We start from the raw sequence: 25,557 nt of genomic DNA, 5'->3' as shown, positions 1-25,557 counted from the left end.
TCCCACCTCTGTCTCATGAAATCCTGGTTCCATTCAAGGATTATGTTCACATTTCTTACTCTCTTCTTTACCACTTTGCATTTGTTTTGTATATATATTGAATGTACTCATTTGTCAACATATGTGTGATATAGATGCCAGATGATGGGAGGCACCAAAAGTTGGGGTTTGGTCATGTAAAGAATTCAAAATGGCCATTCCTTTTGGCAAAAGGTCGATTTATTTAGGGAAGAGATAACAGACAAAATGAAGGGATACAATAGACACCAGAAATGGTGAATATGAAATAGAATTGGGAGAGCATATGAAAGACAAATTCCTCAGTGGATCTCCCAGTAGAAAGAGAACACTCCAAGAGATTGGGGTATGACTTCAGCTAGCAGGCTAAATCCCAAAAGGGACTTAGTGCCCTAAAAGAGTTAGTTAACTATAAGGAAGAGAAGTGGGGTTAAGAAGTATAGTACAGATACCACATGGCATAGAGGAAGAGGAAGGAGAAAGCCACCATGAGTCAGAATACCATGGAGGACTGACCCAAAGGAGAGCAGCAGCCATGAGATGGCCCATAAGTAGATTTTACAGGAAAAAAAATTAATCTCAGGGACATGACTAAGATTTTTAACAGGACATGGCGAAGTGAGAATGCTCAAAATCCCTACAAGAGCTCTAGGTCCCAGGGATTTGATGTAACTTGGATTTCAGATTGAACAACCTCCCCAAAGGATGAGACCATGGAGCTAAACTGATCTCTATCAGTGCCTTCTCTCTGCTTGTCTCAGGGATCAATTCTTTACTTTCTTTCTGTCTCACACACTATTCAGGACCTCATCAAACATGCTGTATGTTTTCTTCCCCCTCCAATAGAATATAAGCTTCTTGAGGGACTGCATCCTTAGTGACTAGGACAGTTCTTGGTACATAGTGCTTAATAAGTAGCACTTTCATTTCAGTTCTTCTGCATTATTGATTCATTCACATATACCTCCATTTTCTTTTCCTTTCTTTCCTTCCCTTTTTTCCCTCCTTTTTCTCCCCTTTTTTCTCTTTCCCCCTTCTTCTCCTTCTTCTTTCCTGCCAGTGCTAGGAAATGAAAACAAGTTGAAGAACAGCAATAACATATCCATTTTAAGCATGAGCACATCTTGCCTTGTTTGTCATTTACAAGCAGGCTTGATTGAATGGAGGTCCCAGCACATTTGATCCTTTCTTTGTTTTTGTCTTTCATTCATCCACAGATGGCTAATAAAAAGCATAGGAAGTTTCATCAGTGAAATTAGTAATCTCTTGTTTATGGGGGAGGAGATGCACTGAAAGCCTGTCATTCTAGATTTGTGGTCTTTGGGCTATACTTTTTGTTTTTACAACTATAGAATTTATTGGCTTATTTTCTTAAGGAGAAAAAAAAGCACTGTCTGTTATTGTACATCATACATACATATGTGTATGCATTTATATGTATGTTAACATATAGGTATATGTGTACAGAAATATATTTACATATGTATTTAAATGATGAGCCTAAACATGCTTCTGTAACAATTATTTATATTCCCAGTTATGCTTATTTTTGACAGGGTATGCCTTTGAAGGCTGGGAATCAGTGAGGCTGAGTTATAAATGACTGCTAATATAATTGTCAAGAACAATTAAAACTGGAACCAATTTTTGCATATTAGTCTCCCTTCACTCCAAATTTTAGCCAATGCCACATATGACTTTCCATCATTACATCTCTATGCTTTTGCCCAGACTGTGCTCCTTGCCTTGCTTACCCTCTTCACATCTGCTTTGCAGAATGCTTCTTTCCTTCCTCTAAATATCAGCTAAAACTCTTTACCTTCCACACCTATCCTATCTCCCACCAGTTTTTCAGTCTGTCCATCCCAGCAATTTTGTAGATTTGCTGTCTGTAGTTCATGACTTCCCCCCGCCCCCCTCCCCCCCCCTCGTCCCTATGCTGTTTCTCCCTAGTAGAATGTAAGTTCCTTGAATTAAATTCAAATCAAACAAACCAATAAACATTTTTAAATGCCTGCTATATTCCAGGCACTGTTGTAAGTGCTGGACATCCAAATCTTGAAGTTAACCAAAAACTGGGACTGGGTTTTGTTTTGTTTTGGTTTTTGCAATTATATTCTTGGTACCTAGTGAGGTACCTGCCACTCCATAAGTGTTTGCTGAACCAATGAATGAATAACTATGGATTTGCCATACAGCCCTCTTTTCCTCCTAATACTGGTAGTCAACAGTATTATGATCATAGTTTTCAAGCTGATAGGAAAACTATAAATTATGATGAGAGTTCTCCTCAAATAAAATAACCTGTTCTGGGGGTTAGTGGGGCCTCATCATGGTAAATCTTGAAGTAGAGACTGGCTAATGACTATTACTAATTATGGAGCAATTGGATTCTTATGGAGGAGTGTATTGATGACTATTGGATTTGGGTCTGGCTGTTTGTGATAGCTTTCTCTGGTTCTTTCTCATCTCTTCCCCCTTCTTTCCACCCTCAACCCAGCCCCTTTAGCCAGATGTTCAGCTGCACTTAGCACCAGTAAATGCTGAAGAAAGCACTTCAGGCTTTTCTGTCTCTGTCTGTCACTGTGTGTGTGTGTCTGTCTCTGTCTTTGACTCTCCTTCTCCATCTCTTCTTCTCTTTGTCTCTTCCTCCTCCCCTTATGTTGTTACTTCAACAATAAAGGGATATTTTTGAAAATTTCACTCCAGGGGCTTTTGAGTGCTGATCTGTTTAAGGAGGGAAGAGGGCTGCTTCTCCATTTACAACTGATATTGATTCTTCTATTACTTTTGTCTCTGGACCCTTGACCTCAACCTCATCAAAAAGGGAAGAAGGAAAAACAGGAAAGGGGGACAAATCCACCAATAAACTCCCAGTTTGTCTGAGAGCCTTTGTCTTATGAGAGCAAAAGACAAACAAAGATAGGTTCTAAAGATTTCTGCTCCCCTTTCATTCAGTTGGTTGGATTCAGTCTCTGGATACAGTGAAGCAAAGGTAGCCCTGTGTCTTCACATTTCCAAGGCCTCTGTTTAGCTACTTACCTAGCTTCCCTCCCTTCTTACTTGTACTTCAGACCAACTGTGCTGACTGGTAGCTGCCATGGCACCCTGCAAATCAATTAGCAGCACTGCTTTTCTTTGGAAGGAGAATGGGAATCTTCCTTTCACTTACTGCCTTGCTCCTTTTAAGACTGGTAAACTATAAATTCTTCAGGTTCTTTTAATGGGATTTTTATATGGAAATCGTATTTAAGAAAAAAAAAGTCAGTATCATGGGGTTGTTCCATTTGACTGGACTGTCATTCCATCTGACAACAGACTGAGTCTCTTGCTCAATTTTCTAATTGCGTGTGTATTGGTGTTCATTAGAAAATTGTGAGAAATGGAAGGTAAGACTACGTATGCATTGTCACCAAATAGGAAAGTCATTCTAATCTTTAGCTATAATCTACTAACATCACATTCTGAATAATCCCAAACTGGACCATTCATCAAGTCAACCTCTCTAGAAAGGTTCATTATGAATAGACAGCAAGGCAAGATAAGGACAGACCAGTCTAGTCTCCTCTGACAAACATTTAGTAATCACATTATCTACTACATAAAGGTTTATTGACTAGTGATTAAATACCACCATGTGTTAGACATTATACTAAGTACTAAGGACAGGTGAGGACTTTTTTTTTTTTTTTTGAAAAACAACTCCTGCCATTAAATAGCCTATAATTTGTTTAGCAGGTTTGGGTGAAATCCATGCACTGACAAATACGTTTTATTAAATCCTTTTTTTTCAGATTGTGAGATTCAGGCACATTTTCTTGCTTTCTAAAAATATTAAATCTTCAAAATATTTTCAGTTCTTAATTCTATCTTCACTTCCCTCTCTCCCTATTTTGAGAAAGCAAGACCATTACTTCCCCCCCCCCAAAAAAAAATCCAATCTACTTTCTCATGTTAACATGAGAATTACGAGTCTGAAAAAACAGAGGAACCACCAGGGAAACATTGAACAATGGCAGATGACTTTTCCCCTACATCATTTATATTTCTATTGTCATCCACATTTGTTTGTTTCCCTGGAGGTTTCATGGCAGATAAAGATAGGTAGGTGGCACAATGCATAGAATACCAGACTTCCAATGAGGAAAACTCCTCTTCTAGCATTCAAATCTAGTCTCAGGTACATATTAATTGTGTGATCCTGGAAAAGTCATTTAACTCTGTTTGCCTTATTTTCCTAAACTGTAAAATAAGCTGGAGAAAGAAAGGGCAAACCATTCCAATATATTTGCCAAGAAAGCCTCAAATGAGGTCATGAAGAGTCAGACACGGCTGAACAACTATGGTAGATACCAAGAAAGCTCTCAGTCACTGACTCTCTTCATCTGTTTAATGAATGTCTACCATGTTTTGAATACCAACTCCATTATATTTCCCTCCTAGACCATTTCCTTGATCCCTACCTAAGAGCACCTTTCAATAGCAGTTGTCTTTCCTTCCCCCCAAAGTGTCCCCTTTGGGCATACTTTGTTTACCCATAATTATCTCTATCTGAATCTAGTCCTATTCCTGGTCTATGAGCCCCATAAGTTCAGGGTTAGTGTCTCAACTACAGTTAATTATTCTCTCCTCCCCCTTGCAGACACACAGTAGTCTGTATACCGCTTGCAATTTATACATTTAATACCATTCATGAAAAAGTCTACACTTTATTCCCCCAGGGCCAACGCTAACCCTGCTTCTATCACAATCTAAACTTAATAAAAGATTATTGAATGGTTGACTGTATCTAGTCAGTCTCTAATATTTTCCCCTCTGTCTTTTGACTTTTGGTGTCATGTATATTTTCCACCCTTAATGTTTTCCTCTTTTTATTACTGTTTACACCCTTGGTTCAAGTCTGAGGAGGTAGACTGCAAAGGACTCAGCCACAGTGAGCCAGCAAATATCTTCTGGGTAATTTCTGGGTGCCATTGTGATCAAGGAGTCAATTCAGAAATCAAGCTGCCTTGAGCTGAACTTTTGTTTGATTAGAATATTTGATATAATTTTAATTAGGGATTTTACAGATATGTTAATTTTAAAAAATCTTTTCTTTCTGAATTATTCAAACATTATATTAAAAACATAAGGGTAACACACATTTAGAGAAGAAAGGAAAGTCTTTAGGAAGAAGCATGTTTCGTGCTTGGAAACAATGTTTATTCACCAGTTGATAAATGGTATCTTTCACCCAGTTAATCTGAGCAATTTATACCAATTATTAGAGCAGAATCTTCTCTCCCTTGCTTTAAGCTAAAACTGATGAAATTATCATTTTATTGATTTATATTAATAATTTATTGCTTAACAGATACCTAGCATGACAGAATTCTACAGCACTTAGAATTCAGTTCTTGCTTTGATCTATGTCAATGAGGGGGGGAAGGAGAGTGGTAAAAAGGCTACTGATCTACCTAAATACCCATACAGATGCTGCACAGATACAATGATATCTAGATGGATGGTTAGACACATGGTTACACAGATATATAGATACATGAATTCAGAGATACATAAATAGATACATACATATATATAAAATATAGATTATTAGATTTGGTTACATACATGGATACATATATATATACACATGTAATCATAGATTATTAGATTGTTATATCTCTATATGGAATATAGATATTAGATTAATGATATTAAATGGCTAGATAGATGAATAGATACATGGATAGATAGTTACTTCGATAGATGGATAGATACTTAAATATATGTACCAACACCTGGATAAATAGATACATAGATAGACATAGATATACTTAGGTGAATAGATGATTTATTAAGTGCCATCTATTGTTTTAAGTGTTAGGATGTAAATTGAATCAAAAATATTCCTGTTCTCAGTGGCATTATATTTTAATGAGGAAAAATAATAAAGAAAACAGGAAAGAAGATTGTAAATAGCTAATGTAGTGAGATTGAGATAGATAGAAAGGCTTACTTCTCATCTATATGAGGCAGAAGCTTCTCTAATAAAACTGGGTGATGCAGGGACAGTGCCCAGTGTTGCCTTGGAATTGGGAATGTAGTGAAGATGGTGTGAGTGTAGATAGCATGGTGGAAGATGGCTGGAAAATGTCAGAAATCTGCTTCCTAGCAAGATCAGATGAAAGTTTACCTTTGGTCATAGTCCAGACAGTCACTAGAAATGTGAAAAAGAGGGATCATTGCTACTTCCTGGGCATACTGAGAATTTTTGGATCAGGTTGTCAAGACAATCACAAGATTTGATCTAGGGATTGGCTGTCTCCCAATATGTGGTAATGACAGAGGAATTACAAGTTAGACCATAGTTTTTGGGAGCTGTTTCCTGAGCAAAGTGGTCAGTAGGATGGCAATTTTAACTTACAGTTTCTGAAGAATTATTGTCTCTCTGGGGGCCAGTTGATGAATATTTTTACTGCCTTTCAGAAAGCCATTTCCTTCTGGAAAATTAAGCTTTACTCAACTGAAATAAAAGAATATTGAGGTCTGATGAGCTTTTTTCCTCTGAATATACCAAAAAAGTCCAAAATCCAAATCTTCAGTAGACTGAAGATTTTGTAGATATCAACTGCCCCTTAAATTACCCATTGCTTGGCATTATCACAGATTAGCTCTAAGTCAATGGTGTTCTTTGCAACCACAGAGATTTTATTTTTTTCAGTTAGTTCAGTTATAATGGGGGAAGGTATCCTGATTAGGCTTCATTTCCTTATTTTAGTTGACTCTAATTGCCTCAGCTTATTTTACTTCTTTTATTCTTCATTCTTTACCAGTTACTTTGGGTGGCTTTTTTTTTTTTTTTTTTTTTACCATATGTGTATTCCAAGACTTCTTTCACACAGATTATAGAAATAGTCCCTTGGACCTGGGAAGGTTAGGAAAAAATAACAATGGGGCTTCTTTAAGTCTAGTAGAAGTCTTTCACTGTGTGGGATTTATTAGAAATGACAGGCTATACTTGTGAAGAGGGGAGTCTAAATGAATAGCAAGCTAGATAGTAGTTATAACCTGAGACAAGGTGTCTAGGTCAAGTGCAGTGAGATTTCCTCTGTATGCCACATTATGTAGAGTATTGTGCCCATTTCTGATCACACTTTAGGAAGGGCATTAAGCAGAAAACTTCCAAAGTAGGGCAAATAACATCTGGAATCTGGGTCATACAAAGATTAGCCTCAGGGACTGGGAATGTTAGCCAGAAGAAAAAACAACTCAGAGATATCATGCATTTGAAGGACTATGATGTATAAGAAAAATGAGTAGAAACAGAAACAATGGGCCCGTGTTTCAGAGAAGCAAGTTTAGAACTTCCTCTTTCAGTTGTCAAAGAATGAAAAGGACTCCCTCAAGTGATAGTGTCTCCCCTTCACTCAGGGTAATTAAGGAAAGTGTATAAATCCGACCCTTGACAGTGCTGTTAAAGGGGAGAATTTTCTGCAGTTAGATGTTGGCATGTGCAGCCTCTGGGCTCCTTGCCAACTCTAATATTAGAGATCTTGGGATTGTAGTATTGTGCTTTCTTCCTCCTGAAATGTTAGTTAGTTAGTCTAATCAATGGGTCTGGCTTGGGTAATGCTTATAAAGCCTCAAAAGGATAGTGGTCCTCATCTTTGAGATCTGGCATAGGGTTGTCACTCAGTATGTAGGCAGAGTAGAGGAAATAAAACTCAAAGGAGAACTTTGGGGGCTCCTGAGTTTTTGCTGAGCCTTTCCAGAGAAGGGGGTTTTCTGAAACCCAGTAATTCAGGGAAAATATTCTGATTGGCCTGGTACCTTCATGACTTCAGAGTTAAAGAGGAGATACTTCCTTCAGGTCAAGGTTGGTTGAATCTCTTGTGATCTATTTTCAGATGCTAAGGAAATCTCTCTCTGGGTACATAGCCAACTTCCAAATTCAATCCTCATCACTTCTTACCTAAACTACTCCAGTAACCTCCAAATGTATCTTCCTATCTTTAATCTCTTACTCTTCATTCTACCTCTTAGCCTGAGTTGTAGGGATCTGGCTCTAAGCTTTCTCTAGCTCTATCTCATTCATCTTTATGTGCTCTTTAGGTAATAGATAGAGATATATAGATAAATATTGTAGAGATCTTTCCAGATTGCAATCTATCATCTAGGGATATAGAGAGCTTTATTTTTTCAGTCTAGAATTGTATCTGCCTATGGGGAGGTCATTGAAGTATAGTGGTTAGAACATAGGGCTACAAGTTAAGAAGATCTGGATTTGAATTGTGTCTGGGAACATTTACTAACCTTGCAATTCTGGACAAGTCAGTTAATCTCTTGTAATTTTGTTTCATCATCTGAAAATGAAGGGGTTGGATTTAATGGCCTTGATGGTCCCATCTAGCTTTATTCTATGAACTTTGATTATTCCTTTTCTTCACAGTCCATATTAATGGCTAGGTTCTGACTTCTTCCCTGAAGCACCAAGATGACTGTTATCTTTCCCATCTTTATTTTGAAACTATCATCTTCTACCTCACATTCTCAGAACTTCCAAATTCCAGAAACCATTTAATTTAAATTTCTTCTAACCAAGAGATCATATAGTCACCAGAAATTAAAAGCATTGATTTTTTGATGCTAAGATTTCCTCAGTTCTTCCAGCTATACAGCTGAAAAAACCATAGCTTTGATGACATGGACCTTTGTAGTAAGGTGATATTTGCTTTTTAGTATGCTGTCCAGATTTGTCACAGGTTTCCTTCCAAGGAGTGAGCATCTTTTAATTTCATGACTGCAGTTGTTGTCTTTGAACTTCAATGTCATTCAGCAATCATTTTTGGAGCTCCTCCTGTGTACCAGGCACCATACTCAGGTTCTATGCCCAGAAGTTGACATATCCTGGAGAGGTTGAAAAAAAATTGATTGAGTGATCCTTAGACCCTTGCTAGTAAACATATCTCTTCAAATAAATTCCCATTGTTGAATTGAAAATGTCAGGAATGCTTTAATAATAATAATAATAAACTCCTGAGGGCCCATGCTTGGTTTACTTCCATGAATGGGTATAAAAGATCTAAACAGTCCATTTACATTTCCAAACATTAACTTTGAAGTGAGTTAATCCAACTTCTTGTTGGACAGTTAAGTGGTGTAGTCAATAGAGTACTGGTTCTGGAGTCAAGAAGACTCTTTTTTCTGAGTTCAAATATGGCCTCAGACACTCAGCTAGTTGTGTTATTTATGACAAGTCATTTAACCCTGTTTGCCTCAGTTTTCCCATATGTTAAATGAGCTGCAGAAAGAAAAGACAAATCATTCCAGTATCTTTGTCAAGAAAACCTCAAAACAGGACCCTGAAGAGTTGGACAAAGCAGCAACCTCTTTTTACTAACTCCTCTTGAGACTGACATTTACTTGGCTAATTTGTTTCTTAAACAAATCAGTCTGATTATTATCCTTTTTATTCTTTGTTATTCCTTTGGAAGAAAAAAAATTAATGTTGTGTTTCCCCTAGCTTTTATTTTTCTTTGGTTTGCTTTCAAAGCCTTTTTCAAGGGCATTAACTACTTTTTTCTAATTACTTTCTATTGATTTCTTGACATTTCTGTGCAACCCAGCCTATTTGTTTTTAGCAAACAAAGGAAGCTAAGTTAAAAAAGGAAATGGGAACATTGTAGGGGTTAGATAGAATGGGCTTTTCAATATTTAGTTGGGCTTCCCAAAATCCCTTGAGCTTGACCAAATGTGCAAAGCACTGCTGGTGACTGGGGATATTTTCAATATGTTGTATGCTATGGTTCTTTACTTTAGCTATTCCTCTCCTTTGCCTGGCTGCAGTACCCTACTTCAGGCTCTCATCATATTGCTGGGCTACTACACTATCCTTCCTCACTGCCGGATCTAGCCTCTATATAGCTACCAAAATAATGTTTTTGAAGAATAGAATGGTCAGTAATACTCCACTGCTATAAAACTTTATTACTCCTTATTACCTGTAAAAACTAAGGTTCTTTTGTGTCATGGTTTTCCTTGTCTAACACATGAAACCAATGGGTACTTTTTTCAGAACATAATATATAGGATTTCAAAGGAAATCAATCATTTTGAGAAGCAGCTATTAAAAATTAAAAAGAACCTCTGTTGTAAATTGCTGTCTTTTGAGTTGGCATTTTTAAGATCTTCTATAACTTGGTTCCAACGTGTTTCTCTGTGCTAGTTCCTGTTCCTCCCCATCACCTACTCTATGTTCCTGTCAATGACTAGCTACTTCCATTTCTTATCCTGCCTTCTAATAATTTTAAGCATCTGTGCCAGTTGCCTCCTCTGCTTGGAAAATCACTCTTCCTCTTCCAGAGTCTTTACCTTTTTCTATCAGCTCAGGTACTGCCTCCATAGGGAAACCTACCCTGATCTCATTAGATCTTCCTCTCAAATCTTAGAGCATTTTGTATCTGCCCATTGGACCCACCAAACCATATTCCAGAGGTTCTTAACCTAGGGCCCATGTGCTTATTGTTGTTGTTGTTTTTTTTAATTTCAATTATGCTAATTCAGTATAATTATTTTCCTTTGTAATCTTATGTATTTCAGTTTATATGTTTAAAAACTGATTATGAGAAAGTGTCTGCAGGTTCCACCAGATGATCACTGGTAGGAAAAAAGTTATGGACTAAGTACTTCAACCCATTCTAGATAGGTTCCTCACTCACCAATAGGGAGAAACAATATATGACTGCTAGAAATTAATCTAAAATACATTTTCAGGAGAGATCTTCCTTCTACTTGCTTAATAGTCCATGGCTAAAACCGATCACTTTACCATTCCAGCCTGGACCTTTATCCCTGCAGCATGTAAATGAGGCTCATGATAAGCACTAGTCTCCAGAATGGGCTCAGCTCCTCAGATGGAAACTTTGCCGACTATGTCCCTGGAGGGAATTGGTTATTTGAGTGTGTTTCTGCTCATCTCTTGCAGATTTTCCTCTCTACCTCCTCCCTTTTCCTTATGCCCTGCAATAGTCCTTTGTGGTTGTCGCACCATCAAATGTAACATTATCTCCCAGACTCTGCCGCAGAGAGCTTTTAAAGGACTGGGTCTGCTACGCTGTGAGGTCAATAAAAGATCTAAGGAAAGTTAAATATTGCACAGGTATCATAACTAAATTTAGGGTCTCATTTGGCCTCTGTCTTGATCTTCCAGTTCCCTGACATTGCTCAGCATTCTGCAAATGTTTCCACATGGCAGAGACATTTATCTCAGTGTATGATGGGTACAGATAGTATTTATACACATCTTTTTACTTTGGTTTCATAAAAAAATAGGCTAAAGATGTGGCCAGTTTGTTCTTGTTTAGGTATTATTAGTAAATGAAAAATAAAATATTTTCCTGATATTAATAAATTGAAGTATGCAATTTTGAGGAAGACTATTTGAAATATAAAATATGCAATATCCAGGTTGTCCATGTGGCCTTGGTATGATTGTGTCACTGAGTATCAAATTACTTTCCTAGTCTAGTCTGAGATAGGATTGATTTAGGTTTCTAGTTCCTAGGAAACCATTTTTGTTTTTGGAGGGATAGGGTGAAGAGGGGGAAGGGTTTCAAGTCAATCTTTTTGGAGTATAATAGACTCAGCACAAAATCAACAATCCTGACTTTTGTGTTCACCTTGAGAAAGACTATTATGGACTTTGGTTTCCCTACTTTGGCACACCACCATCCAGAGAAGGCTTTCTTATTAGAATACAGACTTTTAAAAAATGACAAGGTTGAGTCTAGTTCTTGAGTGTACAGTAATTATCTGGAAGGAGAGCTGGTTTTGTAGTTAGAAAATTTGGGTTTCATTCTTGCTTAATATCTCACTACCTATGTGACACTGCAAGTTATTTCATTTGTCTTAACCACAGTTTCCTCTTTAAAATGTTGGAGTTGAAATCATACACAATTTGGGAAAATGGCATGGAATAGAATGATATGAGTGTTGGACTTGATATCATACTGTGAGCAAGTCCCTTCCCTTCTCTTCTTGGTCCTTATTTTCTTCCTATAAAAAACAAACAGATTGGAGTAAATTAAAATTTTCCAAACCATGAGATGTGATCTTGTAGTAGATATGAGGAAGAGAGTAAAACTCTTTGGGGATCAGGAATCAGTGGCCAAAAATAGTTGATATGCAATTTCACACACACACACACACACACACACACACACACACACACACAGAGAGAGAGAGAGAGAGAGAGAAAGAGAGAGAGAGAGAGAGAGAGAGAGAGAGAGAGAGAGAGAGACAGACAAATACATCTAGTTTTTTCAAAGTTGAGAAATTAAAATGAAAGTCATTAAAGGCAAGACTAACAGTAAATTCCTTCCAGTTGACCTTGAATGCAGTGTAACATTTATTTAATGCTGTATGTCCAAACAAGGTCAAATTTGAGATTGGCCTTGTTGAATCTTGAAGACTTAAGAAGGATTTGTTAAGGTCAATGGTGAACATTTATACATGGTGCAGATGAGTCAGATCTCCCATGCTGCATTTGAATGAGAAGTATGTGTATCTAATGTTAAACAATCTTTTAAAAAATTTATTTTTATTTTCAATTCCAAATTCCCTTTCTTTTTTCACCCCCTATTGAGAAGGCAAGAAACACAATACCAATTACACACATAAAGTCATAAAAATTTTTCTACATTAATCACATTGTTGGGAGGGGAGAGCAAGAAAAATAAATAAAGGAAAATGATGTTCCAATCTGCACTTGAGTTCTTCATAAAGTCTGTGTGTGTGTGTGTGTGTGTGTGTGTGTAAAAGTTAGGAGTACTATTTCAAACGCTATATTGGATCTGCTATCCCATCAATTTAAAAGTTCCTTTCAATCATGTAGAGTGTAACCCATTGATGTTTGTCCATCTTTGCCCATGACCTTGTTCTGTGTACCACAAGATATCTACCTAGTGCTGGAGAACTTTTTTATTTTCTGTAATATCATAAGAGTACAAAGGGAGTACTCTGGCCATCTAGGTCATTCCTTCCTGTTGCCTCACCACTGAACTCTCTTCTCTTACTACTCTGCATTTTCTTGATTGCATCTTTCCCCCCTATTCTTTGAAAGTGTTCATTGCCTTCTGTGTCAAGTTCATTTCCATCTCTCAGGAGACTGTTGTATTCTATGTGATATAATAACAGTGGTAGAATGTTGGAATTAAAAAAAAACAGATCTCTCCTGTTATTAAAAAAAATTGGGGAATAATATAAAGGAACTTTGCAGTTTATTAAAAAATAATCCAGTTGACTTTCATCTTATTGCCCAATTTTGGTCCTAATTTATTATCTATTGATACTATCTATCCCAGATCTATAATCTTATGACCAGGCTTTAAAGGTAATAAATCCAAGGGCATGTTGAAATCTGTACAGTGGACATAACAGAAAATTCACTTTCTTATTATATTAAAATTTACCTCAAAAGCTAGCAACTCATAAATATGGAACAAATTTTGCATCTGGAATCCACTCAGCCCCCTTTCAACCTGGGTAAAATGCATCTTTCTAGCCCAATTTGAGGCATAACATGTTTTGGGATCCTTAGATTCTAGTTTTTGTTTTTGTTTTTGCAAAAAGAACAAGATAAGCCACCAAAGTTAGAACACAGTGAACTAGGATTTACATATACATATCACATATCCCTATCTTGAGGGTCAGGGAACTTGAGGAGAGGGGAAGAATGATTATGAAAATAATGTATATAGCTAGTATTCAGAACGCCCACAAATCCAACTCTCCTTTTTCAGCACCATGCTACTTAAGGATATGTAGTGAACCAGAGGAAATAGGATTACTAAGCTCTGCCATTCCCCTCACTATTAAAGACTGAGGCAAGAAACTTGATTACTGTTTTTTGCTTTGTTTGCAAAATGGGACTATCTACATTCTACTAAGTTTTCCAGCTAGCTGATAAATATTATTATTTTAACAGGAAGCCCAGAGATGTAGAGTAGAAGTTGCTAAAGTGGGAGGTGAGGCATGACCCTGGTGGTTTTGTGATCGTACTGATCATTAGGTGGAATCAGCACCAATCCTAACTTAGACACTTATGTGACCCTAATTCTTCAGTTTCCTTATTGTAAAATTGGACTAATAAAAACATCTACCTCAAATGGTTATAACGTACATAAAGAACTTTTACTGCTAGCTACATACATTATTTCATATCCTGCCTTTCCCATCTAATACCCCATGCATCCTGACCCTCAAGCTGGAGATATATGATGATAGTTATGTAAATCCCCATTCATTGACTGCCTGCCTGACTTATTCTTCCTGAAAAGAATATGGAAGGACCCCAATCAAGGACTCAGAATTAGATTTTCCTACCTTTGACTCTCTAACACAGGACTTCTTATCCTTATGACCAGGACCTCGTTGACAGTGAAGACTATGGGCTCTTGTAAGAATCATGTTTTTAGATTTTTAAAATATAATACATAGGGATGTAGAGGAAGTCAAGTACATTGTAATCCAATAAATCATAATATATATATATATATATATATATTTAAGTTCACAGACTCCTGTTTTAACAGGAGGCCAAGAAGGGTAAAACTAGTCTCTTTTATGTCTTCAGATTTTAATGCTAAGTTATTCATCAGTGAACAACTCTGTCTTTGCTGTTAGGGTCCCCAAGAATACTGTGTTTTTTTTCCAGAAAGTCTCCTCTTCCCTTCTTGTTCTTCCTTTCTATTTCTCCCTTCTCACCATCTCCCTAATCTCTTTTTAATCTTTAAAAAATTTCTTTCTAAAAGTTACCCTTAGGTCAGCTATAGGCAACCTATGCTGAATGTCTGCCTCTGCAAATCTTGGGGTCTGATTTCAAGGGTGGGGGGTGGGGGAAAGGCTACAGAGAATAAGTGCCTATTATTAGTGTTCTGATGAAAGCTCTGAATCAATGTCCCCTTGCTTCTGGCTTTTGGACTAGTCAACAACAATCAAAGGCTCACAGATGTAGGGTTCAGTTCTTTTGTTTCTTGTGAACCCTAAAAGGAAACAGCAATTTTAGACTTCCTAGAAGTACCCAGGTTTCAGACCTAAGAGGTTTTGTTTTCTCATTCCTACAGCATATCCAGGAGTTCTAAATCTGAATGTCCAGGGACAGATTTCAGGGGATCCATAAACCTGGATATGGGAAAAATATATCTATAATTCAATGCAATAGATTTTCTTTGTAATCCTATTTATGCATCTGAAAACAGGGTTCATAGACTTCACCAGATAGTTTTTTAAAAATCCAGCATACAAGTAAAGGACCCTTGCTTATATTGCTATCAGATGAGATAGCAGTTTTGGCAAATAGGATCTCACTTTCAGGGATATTGGGGAAAAATTACTGAGTGGGTGGGGGTTGGAGATTAAAGTCTGAGATGGGAGAAAAATGGGATTTTTTACACATGGAATTATTTGTTCTTTCCATCAAAACATTGGCCATGTGGATCAATCACCCTCTGCCTTTTTTCCCAGTTGGTATTGACTTTCTAAGATATTTGAAAGGATGAATGACTAGTAACAAAAAATTTGAAGGGTTTTATTTAGAAACTCACTTTTCTACATCTTAACCATTTTCCCTGAAGCTTGTAGCAAGCACAGGACAGTGTGGGTCTGGGATACAGGTGGGATTTCACAACCAAATAACTAGCAATATTATCCACTCTTGTTTCCTTTTGCTCCTAGGTTTTCTTGTTGAGAAAGTAGAAGAGGTGATAAATGTCTATTAGGGGAAGAAGCTCAGAGAGGCAATCCTTAAACACGCTTGGTCAGGAATGAAATCTATCTGCTACAGAGAGAGATAGATGCAAGTCTTGCAAGTGGGTGGCTGCATCTCCCAGCAGAAGACCCATGGCAAATTGACTTGCTGGATGCATTGAGCAGTTTGTCAAACTAACAGATATATTCTCCTAAGAGAAGTGTGTAGCACTCATGAAAGAATGAGTTGGTTGATGTTCAGTTCTGTTAAGTCTCATCTTTTTTCTTTCTTTACTGTTGAAAAACAATTGCTTAGTCATTTGATTCCATTCTTTAGATTATTGGAGAAGTTGCCCACATAAGAGTACAGAGATATATAAAGCAGATATTGGTATCCAGTGGAAGATTGAGTGATCAAAAACTGCATGCATCCTTCTGCTCAAGCATCTAAGTGGTAAAGTGGACAGAGGAATACCAGAGTTCAAATATGGCCTCTGAAACACCCGAACTTCCTGGACAAATCACTTGACTTCTGTCTTTCCAGGATCCCTCAATTAGAAAATGGAGTCAATGGTGGCTACTACGTCCTAGGATTATCCTGATGATTATATAATATTTGTAAAGTGCATTGTGTACTTGACAGCTCTTTCAAGATTCAATTTGATTCCCTGGGGAGTTAATCACTGGAGCCATTTCTAGGGCAGGAAGTTTGGGAAATGTGTTCCCTTGGTTTAGTATCAATGTATAGTTCCATACTATTGCTAGTAAGGGTATTCCCTTCCCATGGTTTTGGTTTGTGTAAAAAACAAAACAACAACAACAAAAAAACTTGGTCCAAAGTCACAATTACAAGATTACTAAGATATGTAAGGTAATATGTCATGTCTATGTCTGGATGTCTCCAGTTTGTTTTAAGCATATCCAGGATGGTGGCATGGGAACTTCAATGAGAGAATATGGCCTAAAAATTAAGTTTCTCCTTTATTCTTTAGTTACAAGAATTTTGTATTTGTAGTTTTTAAAGTTCTAGTGATTAAAAGCTTTTCTGGTTTCAGAATGGATAATCAGAAACTTGGGAGCAAGGAGCTCCTGGAATTGAGGGAAAATAGGAGCCTTGAACAAAATAAAATATCAGATAAACCAGTTTCTGTCACCATTTAAAGGTCTTTCCCTATCCCTTCCCTCAGTATTTTGTACCAATTTCATTTGCGGGCTGGGTTAAGTTGGCCATTCTATGAAATGACCAGGAGAGTGGGCCAATGGCATTTTAGAGGATTGATGGAGGAGACAGAAAGGCAGAAGAAAGACATGGCTGACATTAGTTTGGTACAATATGAAAGAATTTCTGTAGTTTGGAAAGGCCAGAGCCTATGTCTAATCATATAGGAACAATTTCCTCTATGTAGGTTCAGATCCAGTTTTGTATATTACAGTTTCCCTGAACAAGGCACCAAAAGGATTTTTATCTAGAAACCACACATCGCAACTCATTTCCTCCTGAGTAAGAGCATTTCCCCCTTATGATGATCCTCTGTGAGGTTACACAGGCTTGACAGAAAGGAACTGTTGGAGTAGGGAGAGGGAAAAAGAAAGAGAAAGAGTGGGAGAGAGACAGAAAGAATTTTGAATTCAGTTTTTAAAAAATGTTTAAAATAAATAACAAATTAGAAAAAAAATTAAATCAAATAATCGTTCTTTCACAAACAATCCCTCAAATGCTATGGGTCTTAAGATTTAATGTTAGGCTCTCAGGGAACCCCTTTGCAACCCAATTCAATTGATTTTAATTCAGCAAGTATTTTTCAGGTGCTTATTATATGTCAGGCATGGTATTAGGCTAGGATACAAAGTCAATTTTGTCATTTAATTTGCCATCTAGAGAGTAAATAGTTTAAGAAAAGGGCCCACCCACTTCTTATCTCACATTGTGCCTAACACAAGGCCTTAGCACAGATATTTTCTTAAGAATGGTATAAATGATGGATTCCATTAATTTACTTTTTCATACTTTCTTTGGTCTTTTGGAAATATGGTCATTTGTAAATCAAAGTATCACTTTAATAAAACAGAGCTACCTTTGTTTGGGGATACAATGGGGAATCTTGGTGATCCATGAGACAGAATATTAAAAACCAAATATGAACCAGGGATCCCCAATGTGATGCAAGTCAAAGGAGCTATTGTCTCCAATCCCTTTATTTTATAGAGGAGAAAACAGAGCCTAAAGAAATGAATTGATTTGAACTCATAGAACCAGAATTTCTTTATTTGAAAAGGACATTAGAGGAAACCTAAGCCTTCATAGGAAGTGAAGATCAATTCTAAAAGTGGAGTTGTAAGAAGCCCTAGGGATCATCTCTTCCAATTCCTTCACTATTGTTCAGTCATTTCAGTCATGTTTAACCCTTGGTGGTGCTATTGGGGCTTTTCTTGGCAAAGATAGTGGAATGGTTTGCCATTTCCTTCTCCATCTCATTTTTCAAATGAGGAAAGTGAGGCGAACAGCATTAAGTGACTTGCCTGAGATCACACACTAAGAAGTGTTTGAAGCTGGATTTGAATACAGAAAGATGAGTCTTTCTAATTCCAAATCCAATGCTCTGTCCACTGTGCCATCTAGTTGCTCATATTGTTAAATGCCAACCTCTAACATGGTGGTTCTTAAATTTCTGCATGTCATGGACCCCTTGGGGTGGCTTAGTTGGGTCTGTGAACTCCTAAGAATCATAAGGTTAAATGCATAAAATACAATACATAGGAATACAAAAGAAAATGATTATATTGAAATACAGTTGTATTTTTTAAATACAGTTTAAGAATTCCTGCTAACAGTTTACATTGTCATTTTGTAGAGGGCTTTCAAGATACTGATCTCCTTTAACCCCTCTCTTTCTATGATTTGAATAGTGTATAGACTGGGTCTTAATATTCCTATTCTACTGATATATGAAACAAGGCACAGAGAGTGATCTATCTCCAGTAATACAGCTGGTCAAGTTGAGAGGAGCTAAGATTGTGCAGAGAGGGGGCATGTTTGGTGGCTTAGTGCCTCTTCCAGAGCATCTTCACTTATGGAGAGAAGCATTCTACTTAGAGAATATATTTACTTCATGATCCATTTGGAGAAGGCTCTTAGTTTGGGATGATGAATTGGAAGTGTCCCTTCTGTCCTTCTTTCCTCCATAGAGATTAGTGATGTTAAGGTGTGGTGACCAGGTCTGATGTTTTAAATAGCAGTGTTGACTCAGGGAGCCCACAGTCTACTAAAGCTGCCTTTTCTCTTCCTGTCAGCTCTTCCTTTTGGGAAGAAGTCAAGGATTCTTTTTTGTGATTCAGCAAGGCAAGGAGTCTCCCTCCTGCCTGACAGGCCACGTGCCAGCAGATAGAATATTCTTTCTTCTGTGGCTTTGAGCCTGGCACTCTACTTCCTATCCCCTAGAGCCCTGATCATTCTTCTGTCATTCTGGGCAACCCAAGTCCTGCTGGCATCTGCAGAAACCAGGCAATAGACAGAGCTGAGACTTCTCTTTTGGGTTTGAAGTTGCAGAGCCACATGAGAAGGGAGCTCACGGTGTGGTTCTCTCCAGCAAATTTGGTGGCCAATCCTAGAAGCTTTGTAACCGAAGGAAGCAGTCCACTTGGGTTATAGCCTATTAAGAGATACCAGAAAACATGCATTTCCCTGTGACGGAACGCATAACTACTAGTGATGTTGAAGGTAAGCTACCAAGAAACTTTATGACAATTTTGTAGGGACAGTACCCAGCTTGTGCATAAAAATATAGGACTATTCAATTTAGACTAAAGGGTCATAGGTTACTGTTTGATTAAACTTTTCCTTACATCTATTCAGTTGTATTCTATAAATGATCATGAGCCATGTAGGTGAGAATCCATCCTATTCAGGATGACAGGGTCCAACATCTTGGACCCAGAGGTCCAGACACACTGCAGGTCTGGCCACTGCCCGTTGTCACAGAATTCCACTGCCTGACTTCCAGCGGCTGGTGCTGGGGGAATGGCTCTGATCCACCACGGCTGTCTGCCATATCGATAAGGAAAGGGGCCTTGAAAACAAACACACCAAAAGCGAAGAAAGCCAGAGCTTTGGCAGGCATTGTTTTTGTGATCAGTGCTGGTAGAAATGACCAGAAATCTGGAGTAGCTTTGGAGGTCCTCAGTCACTGTGGGAGACAGATTTGGGCTGTGAAAGAAGGAAGCTTAATATCTCTAATCTACAAGTTTTGCAGGTCTGGGATGTTTAAAATGGTGGATTTGCTCTCATAGACAAGTGCAAACTTATTACACATGTAAGCGCCTTGATTTTCTCAACTCTTCTCTTTCTAAGTACAATCTAACTCAAATCAGAACATTTCTTTTCTTTTAAGTGTAGTTTCTCTTGAGCAACCTGGAGGAATCAGAGTCAGTCATTGCATACTTCAGATTTTCTTAATGATTCCAATATGTTTAAGGTCTTCTACTTTAACCTCTAAGCAGAGCAAAGAGTTGAAAATGTTAACCCTACTATAGCTGATGCAATCAGACTCATGCCTTATGTTTATGATACTCTTTAGAATTAACATGTTGGGGTCCTTTAGCAGGAGGTTAAAAACATTCATGAGCATCAGAATCATAACTGATATTTAAGGGTTACTCATTGGTTCTCAAGTACATTAAGCTCATTGTCTTATTTGACCTTTACAGAGACCCTGTGAAGTGTCTATTCAGGATACCATTCTCCCCATTGTCCAGTTGAGAAAACTCGCCAGAGGTGAAATGACTTATCTAGAGTCACAGAGTTTTAAATGTAAGGGGTGAGATTTAGAAATCATGGTTGGCTCAATCCAGTAGTCTATCCATTATAACACTTTATTGTTGTTCATTCATTTTTTTAGTATTTCTGACTCTTTATGACCCCATTGGGCTTTTCTTGACAGAGGTACTAAAGTAATTTGTCATTCCCTTCTCCAGCTAATTTTACAGATGAAGTAAGTGAGGTAAGCAGGATTAAGTGACTTGTACAAGGTCACACAGTAAGTTTATGTCTGACGCTACATTTGAACTCAGAGAAATTTTCCTGACTGCAGGACTCAGTACTCTAGCCATTGTGCTACCTTCCTGCCCCTCATTATGCCACATTTCCTCTCAAATGGGCAATGGATTCCCTTCCAAAAAGCAGAGAAAGATAAAGAATTTTTTTCTTTACGGAAAAGCAAAAGAGAATAAGACATTTATGTATGTTCATATGTCCTGACAACATCAGGCTTGGTAGCTCACAAGCTCATCAGCTTGGAAGTTCAAGATCTGAGAATGGTAACAGGCACATAGAATGGATGATACCCTGAGCACAGAGTAGTTTAATGCCTAGCCAAGATTTTATCAATTCTCAATCAACCTGGTTGAATGAGTGAGTGAATGAATAAATGAATGAATGTTGATTGAATGAAAGTCCTACAATGGAGTGAATGTCCCTGATTGTTTATATTTGCTTAGTTTAGCTATAGTATACAGTCCAGCCTCTTAAACTGTGGTTCAAAATTCCATATGGAGTCTCATAACTCAGTGTTGAAGTTGCAAAATTATGATTTATTATCAGTAAATGTTTGATTTTTATATCTGTTTTATATAGCTGCATACCTGGGGTCATGTAAAAATTTCTCAGGCAAAAAGGAATCAAGTGGGAAAAGTTTAATAATCCCTGGTATAGAAAGATCCAAGAAAATTTAGACTATTTAGATCTGATATAGTGTGAGCTTCTTCATTCATTTCTCATCCAAAGTCATTGCAATGGCATCCCACTGTCAAATGGGACCAAAGCCTGGGACAAAACTTAGAATTTGGGAGTTCTCACCCAACTCTGATAATGATGGCTTCTGGGGGAAATGAAGTAACCTGAGTTCTTTGTGATACAGGTTTTTTCAATAGTTGTATTTGATTTCTGGGAATGTGGCCCACTGTGCACTCCAAGACTAGCACAGTTTTGTTGATCCTTATAGATACTTAAAATATTCAGCAGCACCCCCATATCCATGAGAGTGGTGGAAATCTGAAATGCACATATGTCACTATCCATAGCCAGGAGTAATCGGCAGTGACAGCTTATTCCTGACCTTAGCAACTAGTTCTGAGTTCTTGGAATCATTTAGTGCACCCCTGAATTCAATTGAAGGTTGACTGCTGCTTTCTGATTCTATGAACCGCCTTGATAGGCTTGTAGCACAAGGAAACATGCTGTTAGAGAAAGCTCCGGCTTTGTTTTCACCATGTTCTTCAGTTCATTGTCAAAGGTTTTACAAACCCAGGCAGTAGTCTGAGCTCTCTCTGAAAGAAGAAAGGGAGTTACACATATCTGTGCTTCATAACAAACTGTTTTCCACTAGAAATCATGATAAAAATAGTTTGATTTCAAAGGATTAGATAAAGAATCCTTCATAGTCTTCCCATTTAAAAAAATTTCACTTTCTTGGCCAATATGATGCTATTCTTAAAATAGTTGGAAAGAACATGAAAAATAGGCCCAATGTGTCTCTTTCCTGCACGCAGCTGGTCTGTATGATTTATATGGAGAATTTATTTTTGTACTCTGCTAAAACAAAGTTTGTTCTAAAAGAGACATATAGCACTTACTACTGAGCCATGAGAAAAATAGTTAAGCAACCTGACATGTATGATAAACCATGTGGTTACTGGGCATTCAAATGTCTTTTTCTGGACCAAGAATGGATCACAAGGATTCATTCTTTATCTTTGGTCCCTTCTAGCTCTCAATCTATGATCTTATGACCTGTTTACCCTTCATCAAAGGGAGCAGGTGCTAATGTAATGCAAACTACATGGAGAGATTTTTGTTTATTTGTTTGTTTTTTAATCCCATGGAAGATTATCTGTGTCAAATAGGTGATTGATCCTGAAATGTACCCTTTCTAATATTTGATAAAATTGAATAAAGATGCAATTTGCAGCACTCATAGAGATGAATTTTTAAACTGGGAGGTTATAATTGTATGCATTATGAGGTAAAGAAATATTTTCTGCCTCAGGAGTTTGTAAATCAAGCTACACAAATCTCATCCCCATTTCAACCCCCATTTCTGATTTAAACATTTAAGATATTTTAAAAAGCAAGAGGATTACCTCTTTCCTCCATGGTCTTTGCCCTTTTGTTTCATGTTTTTGAGTCTGAATTACTTTTGTGAAAACATGCAATAAGGCACAAAAATAGCCCATAAAACTATTCTCTAATGAGTGTTGTAATGGGGATATCATACTGCTTTGAAAAAAAAATAATCCCACACATACTCCTCAGCTTTCACCATCACCACTTCTACATTTCAGCCTTTGGTTTAATTTTTTTCCTTTTCCATCAAAATCTTTATCCTATTTAACCAATAGCAAAATTTGTTTTTCCTCCTTTCCTCCACAGTTTCAATGAAAATGGAAAGAGCAGTAAAAATGAACTCAAAATGATATGAAAAAAGAAAATTCAACTTTTAGGTTATCTCAGAGATTACTATTCAGCTTATTCAGCTTGTGAATCAATGCATCCTGAGCAGACAGAAGCATTAGAAGGCATATTCAAGTGCAGTTAGCACTTTGAGAGAAGGAAGCCAGATTCTAAGTCACACCCATAAATAAGAAGTAGGACATGGAGTAAGAATTAAAGAAAAAGGAAACAGGGAAAGAGATGGTAGACCAATGAAGAAACCAGAAGTTCTGGGAACTCAGAACAAGAACATCTCATTTTCTAAACACTTTAAAGCATACAATGTGGTAGGTGGAACATTCCATTTACCAGTTGAGGAGAAAAATTCAGAGAAGTGAAATTGATCCACCCTGATTATGTAGGTTACAAATAATTAAATTAAGCTTTGATTTGAGGTTTTATCTTCCTTGGCCAACTGTCTTTCTGTGATCTCCTTAGAACTAATATGGGAGGCAGGAAAGTATTTAGAAAGATAACAAGTACAATATTGGGCACACAATGGACAATTAGACATATTTTCTTTTGATTTTAGGGTGATATTTCTCAGTTTAGTAAATAATATCCTCAGTCAGTGATATCAAGGTAGAGTAGCTCAAGGGCTAGGTGCATTCTTTCACTTAAGTCCAACTCTTCATAATTCCTTTTGACATTTATATGGCAAAGATAGTGGAATGATTTGCCATTTCCTTCTCCAGTTAATTTTTCAGATGAAGAAACTGAGGCAAATGTGATTAAATGACTTACTTTGGTTACACAGCTAGTAAGTATGTGAAAAAAAGTTTGAACTCGGGTCTTCCTGTCTCTAGGCCTGGCATTCTATCCAATTGCACCTCATAATTGTGTTTGAGTTAGGAAGGCCTGGATTCAAATTTCTCCTGATACTTGCTAGTTGTATAATCATGGACCATTCTTTTAAGCTTTTTTAGGCTGATATTCCTTAGCTGGAATGGAGATCATGATAAGATTTGTAACTATCAGCTCATGGGGTCTTTGGGAGAGTCAAATTAAATAATGTCTGTAGAGCATTTTGCAAATGTCATCTTGTAAATGCATAATGTAAATGTCAAGTTTTACACTACAGTGTAAATAGTACTATTGTTTTTGCTCCTAACTTCATGGTCACTATTGGTTCTCTGTGTTGGATGGTCACACTGGAATGGAATGGACTCCATATGCCAGCTTCTGCCATTCCATTGAAGGGTCCAGTATATTACTGAAATAGCTGCTCTTTAATCTGCCACTCAGGACAAGTCTATATATGTCCACACACTTCTGCTGCATTTTGAAGTTGGTCCAATAAAAGCCATTAATCAATCAATTAAACTAAAATGAATTAAATAAAACAAAATAATTAATTATTTGGAGCTTAGTGCATAAACTAAGGGAATCCCAGAACTGGAAGGGACTACTGTATACATCTAGCCCAACCCCCTACATTGGATGTGGATGCCCTCTCCAAAGTTCCTGAAAAAAGAGCCTTTGTGTGCATGACTCTAGTGATAATTTGTTATTTCACAAGACAGTGTATTGTTTTTCCATTTGAGGAAAGGTTTTTTTGTTTGACAAAACTTTTAATAATTCTTCAAGTTTTAATTTGATCTTAATTGTAAATCAGATACTATTCATTCAACTTAAGAAACAGATCCTTAAAAAAAAAAAAAAGAAACATCCTTTTCTCTTCTGCTCTGATGTTAGCAACTCCTAGGCTCAAGTACTGCTTCTAACACAAGCTTCCAATATGATCATGGACAAGTCATAAAATAATAATAACCAATAATCAATAAATCAATAAATATTCATTAAATACTTGCCACAATATCAGGCACTGTGCTAAGTACTAGGGATACAAAAAAAAAGCAAAAACCAATCCCTACCCTCAAGGAGCTTATAGTATAATGGGGGAGATAGCATGTAAGCAAATGTGTATATAGCACAAATAGGAAGTACTTAAGAGAGGGAAGACCCTGGAATTAGGAAGGGTAGGAGAAGGCTTCCTGTAGAAGATGAATTTTAGTGGGGATTTAAAGGAATCCAGGGAGGTCATTAGTCAAAGCAATAAAGAGAGAGAGAGAGAGATCATTCCAGGCATGGGGAAGAGTCCAAGAAAGTGGCTGGAGCCGTTATCAAGTGTCTTGGAACACCAAGGAGACCAATGTGATAGATATATAATGGGGAATAAAATGTAAGGATTGGGTTATGAAGAGATTGGATGTCAAATAGGACATTTTGCATTTGATCCTGGAGACAATAGAGCCACTAGAATTTATTGAGTAATCGGTAACATATTTGGATCTGTGCTTTAGGAAAATCACTTGTGTGTCTAGATGATG

The 25,557-nt window shown here is 37.2% G+C and overlaps 1 protein-coding gene across 7 annotated transcripts in view; it reads left to right on the top strand.

Annotated features, from left to right (window-relative positions):
• The window catches only part of NRG1 (neuregulin 1), a 213,078-nt gene that overhangs the window by 141,508 nt on the left and 46,013 nt on the right, over positions 1 to 25,557 (top strand). The window contains exon 1 of one of the 7 annotated variants that reach the window (XM_051965510.1): positions 19,243 to 19,462. The exons of the other annotated variants lie outside the window; for them this stretch is intronic. Within the exon in view, the coding sequence (XP_051821470.1) occupies positions 19,417 to 19,462 (46 nt within the window). The 5' untranslated portion in view covers positions 19,243 to 19,416. Of the gene's footprint in view, positions 1 to 19,242; positions 19,463 to 25,557 lie in introns of those variants that run through there. 7 annotated transcript variants of the gene reach the window in all.

Source organism: Antechinus flavipes, chromosome 6 (assembly GCF_016432865.1).
Source record: "Antechinus flavipes isolate AdamAnt ecotype Samford, QLD, Australia chromosome 6, AdamAnt_v2, whole genome shotgun sequence".
In the NCBI taxonomy this organism is placed as follows: domain Eukaryota; kingdom Metazoa; phylum Chordata; class Mammalia; order Dasyuromorphia; family Dasyuridae; genus Antechinus; species Antechinus flavipes.
The sequence above is the reverse complement of the archived record's forward strand: the minus strand, read 5'-3'. Positions and strand labels throughout refer to the sequence as shown.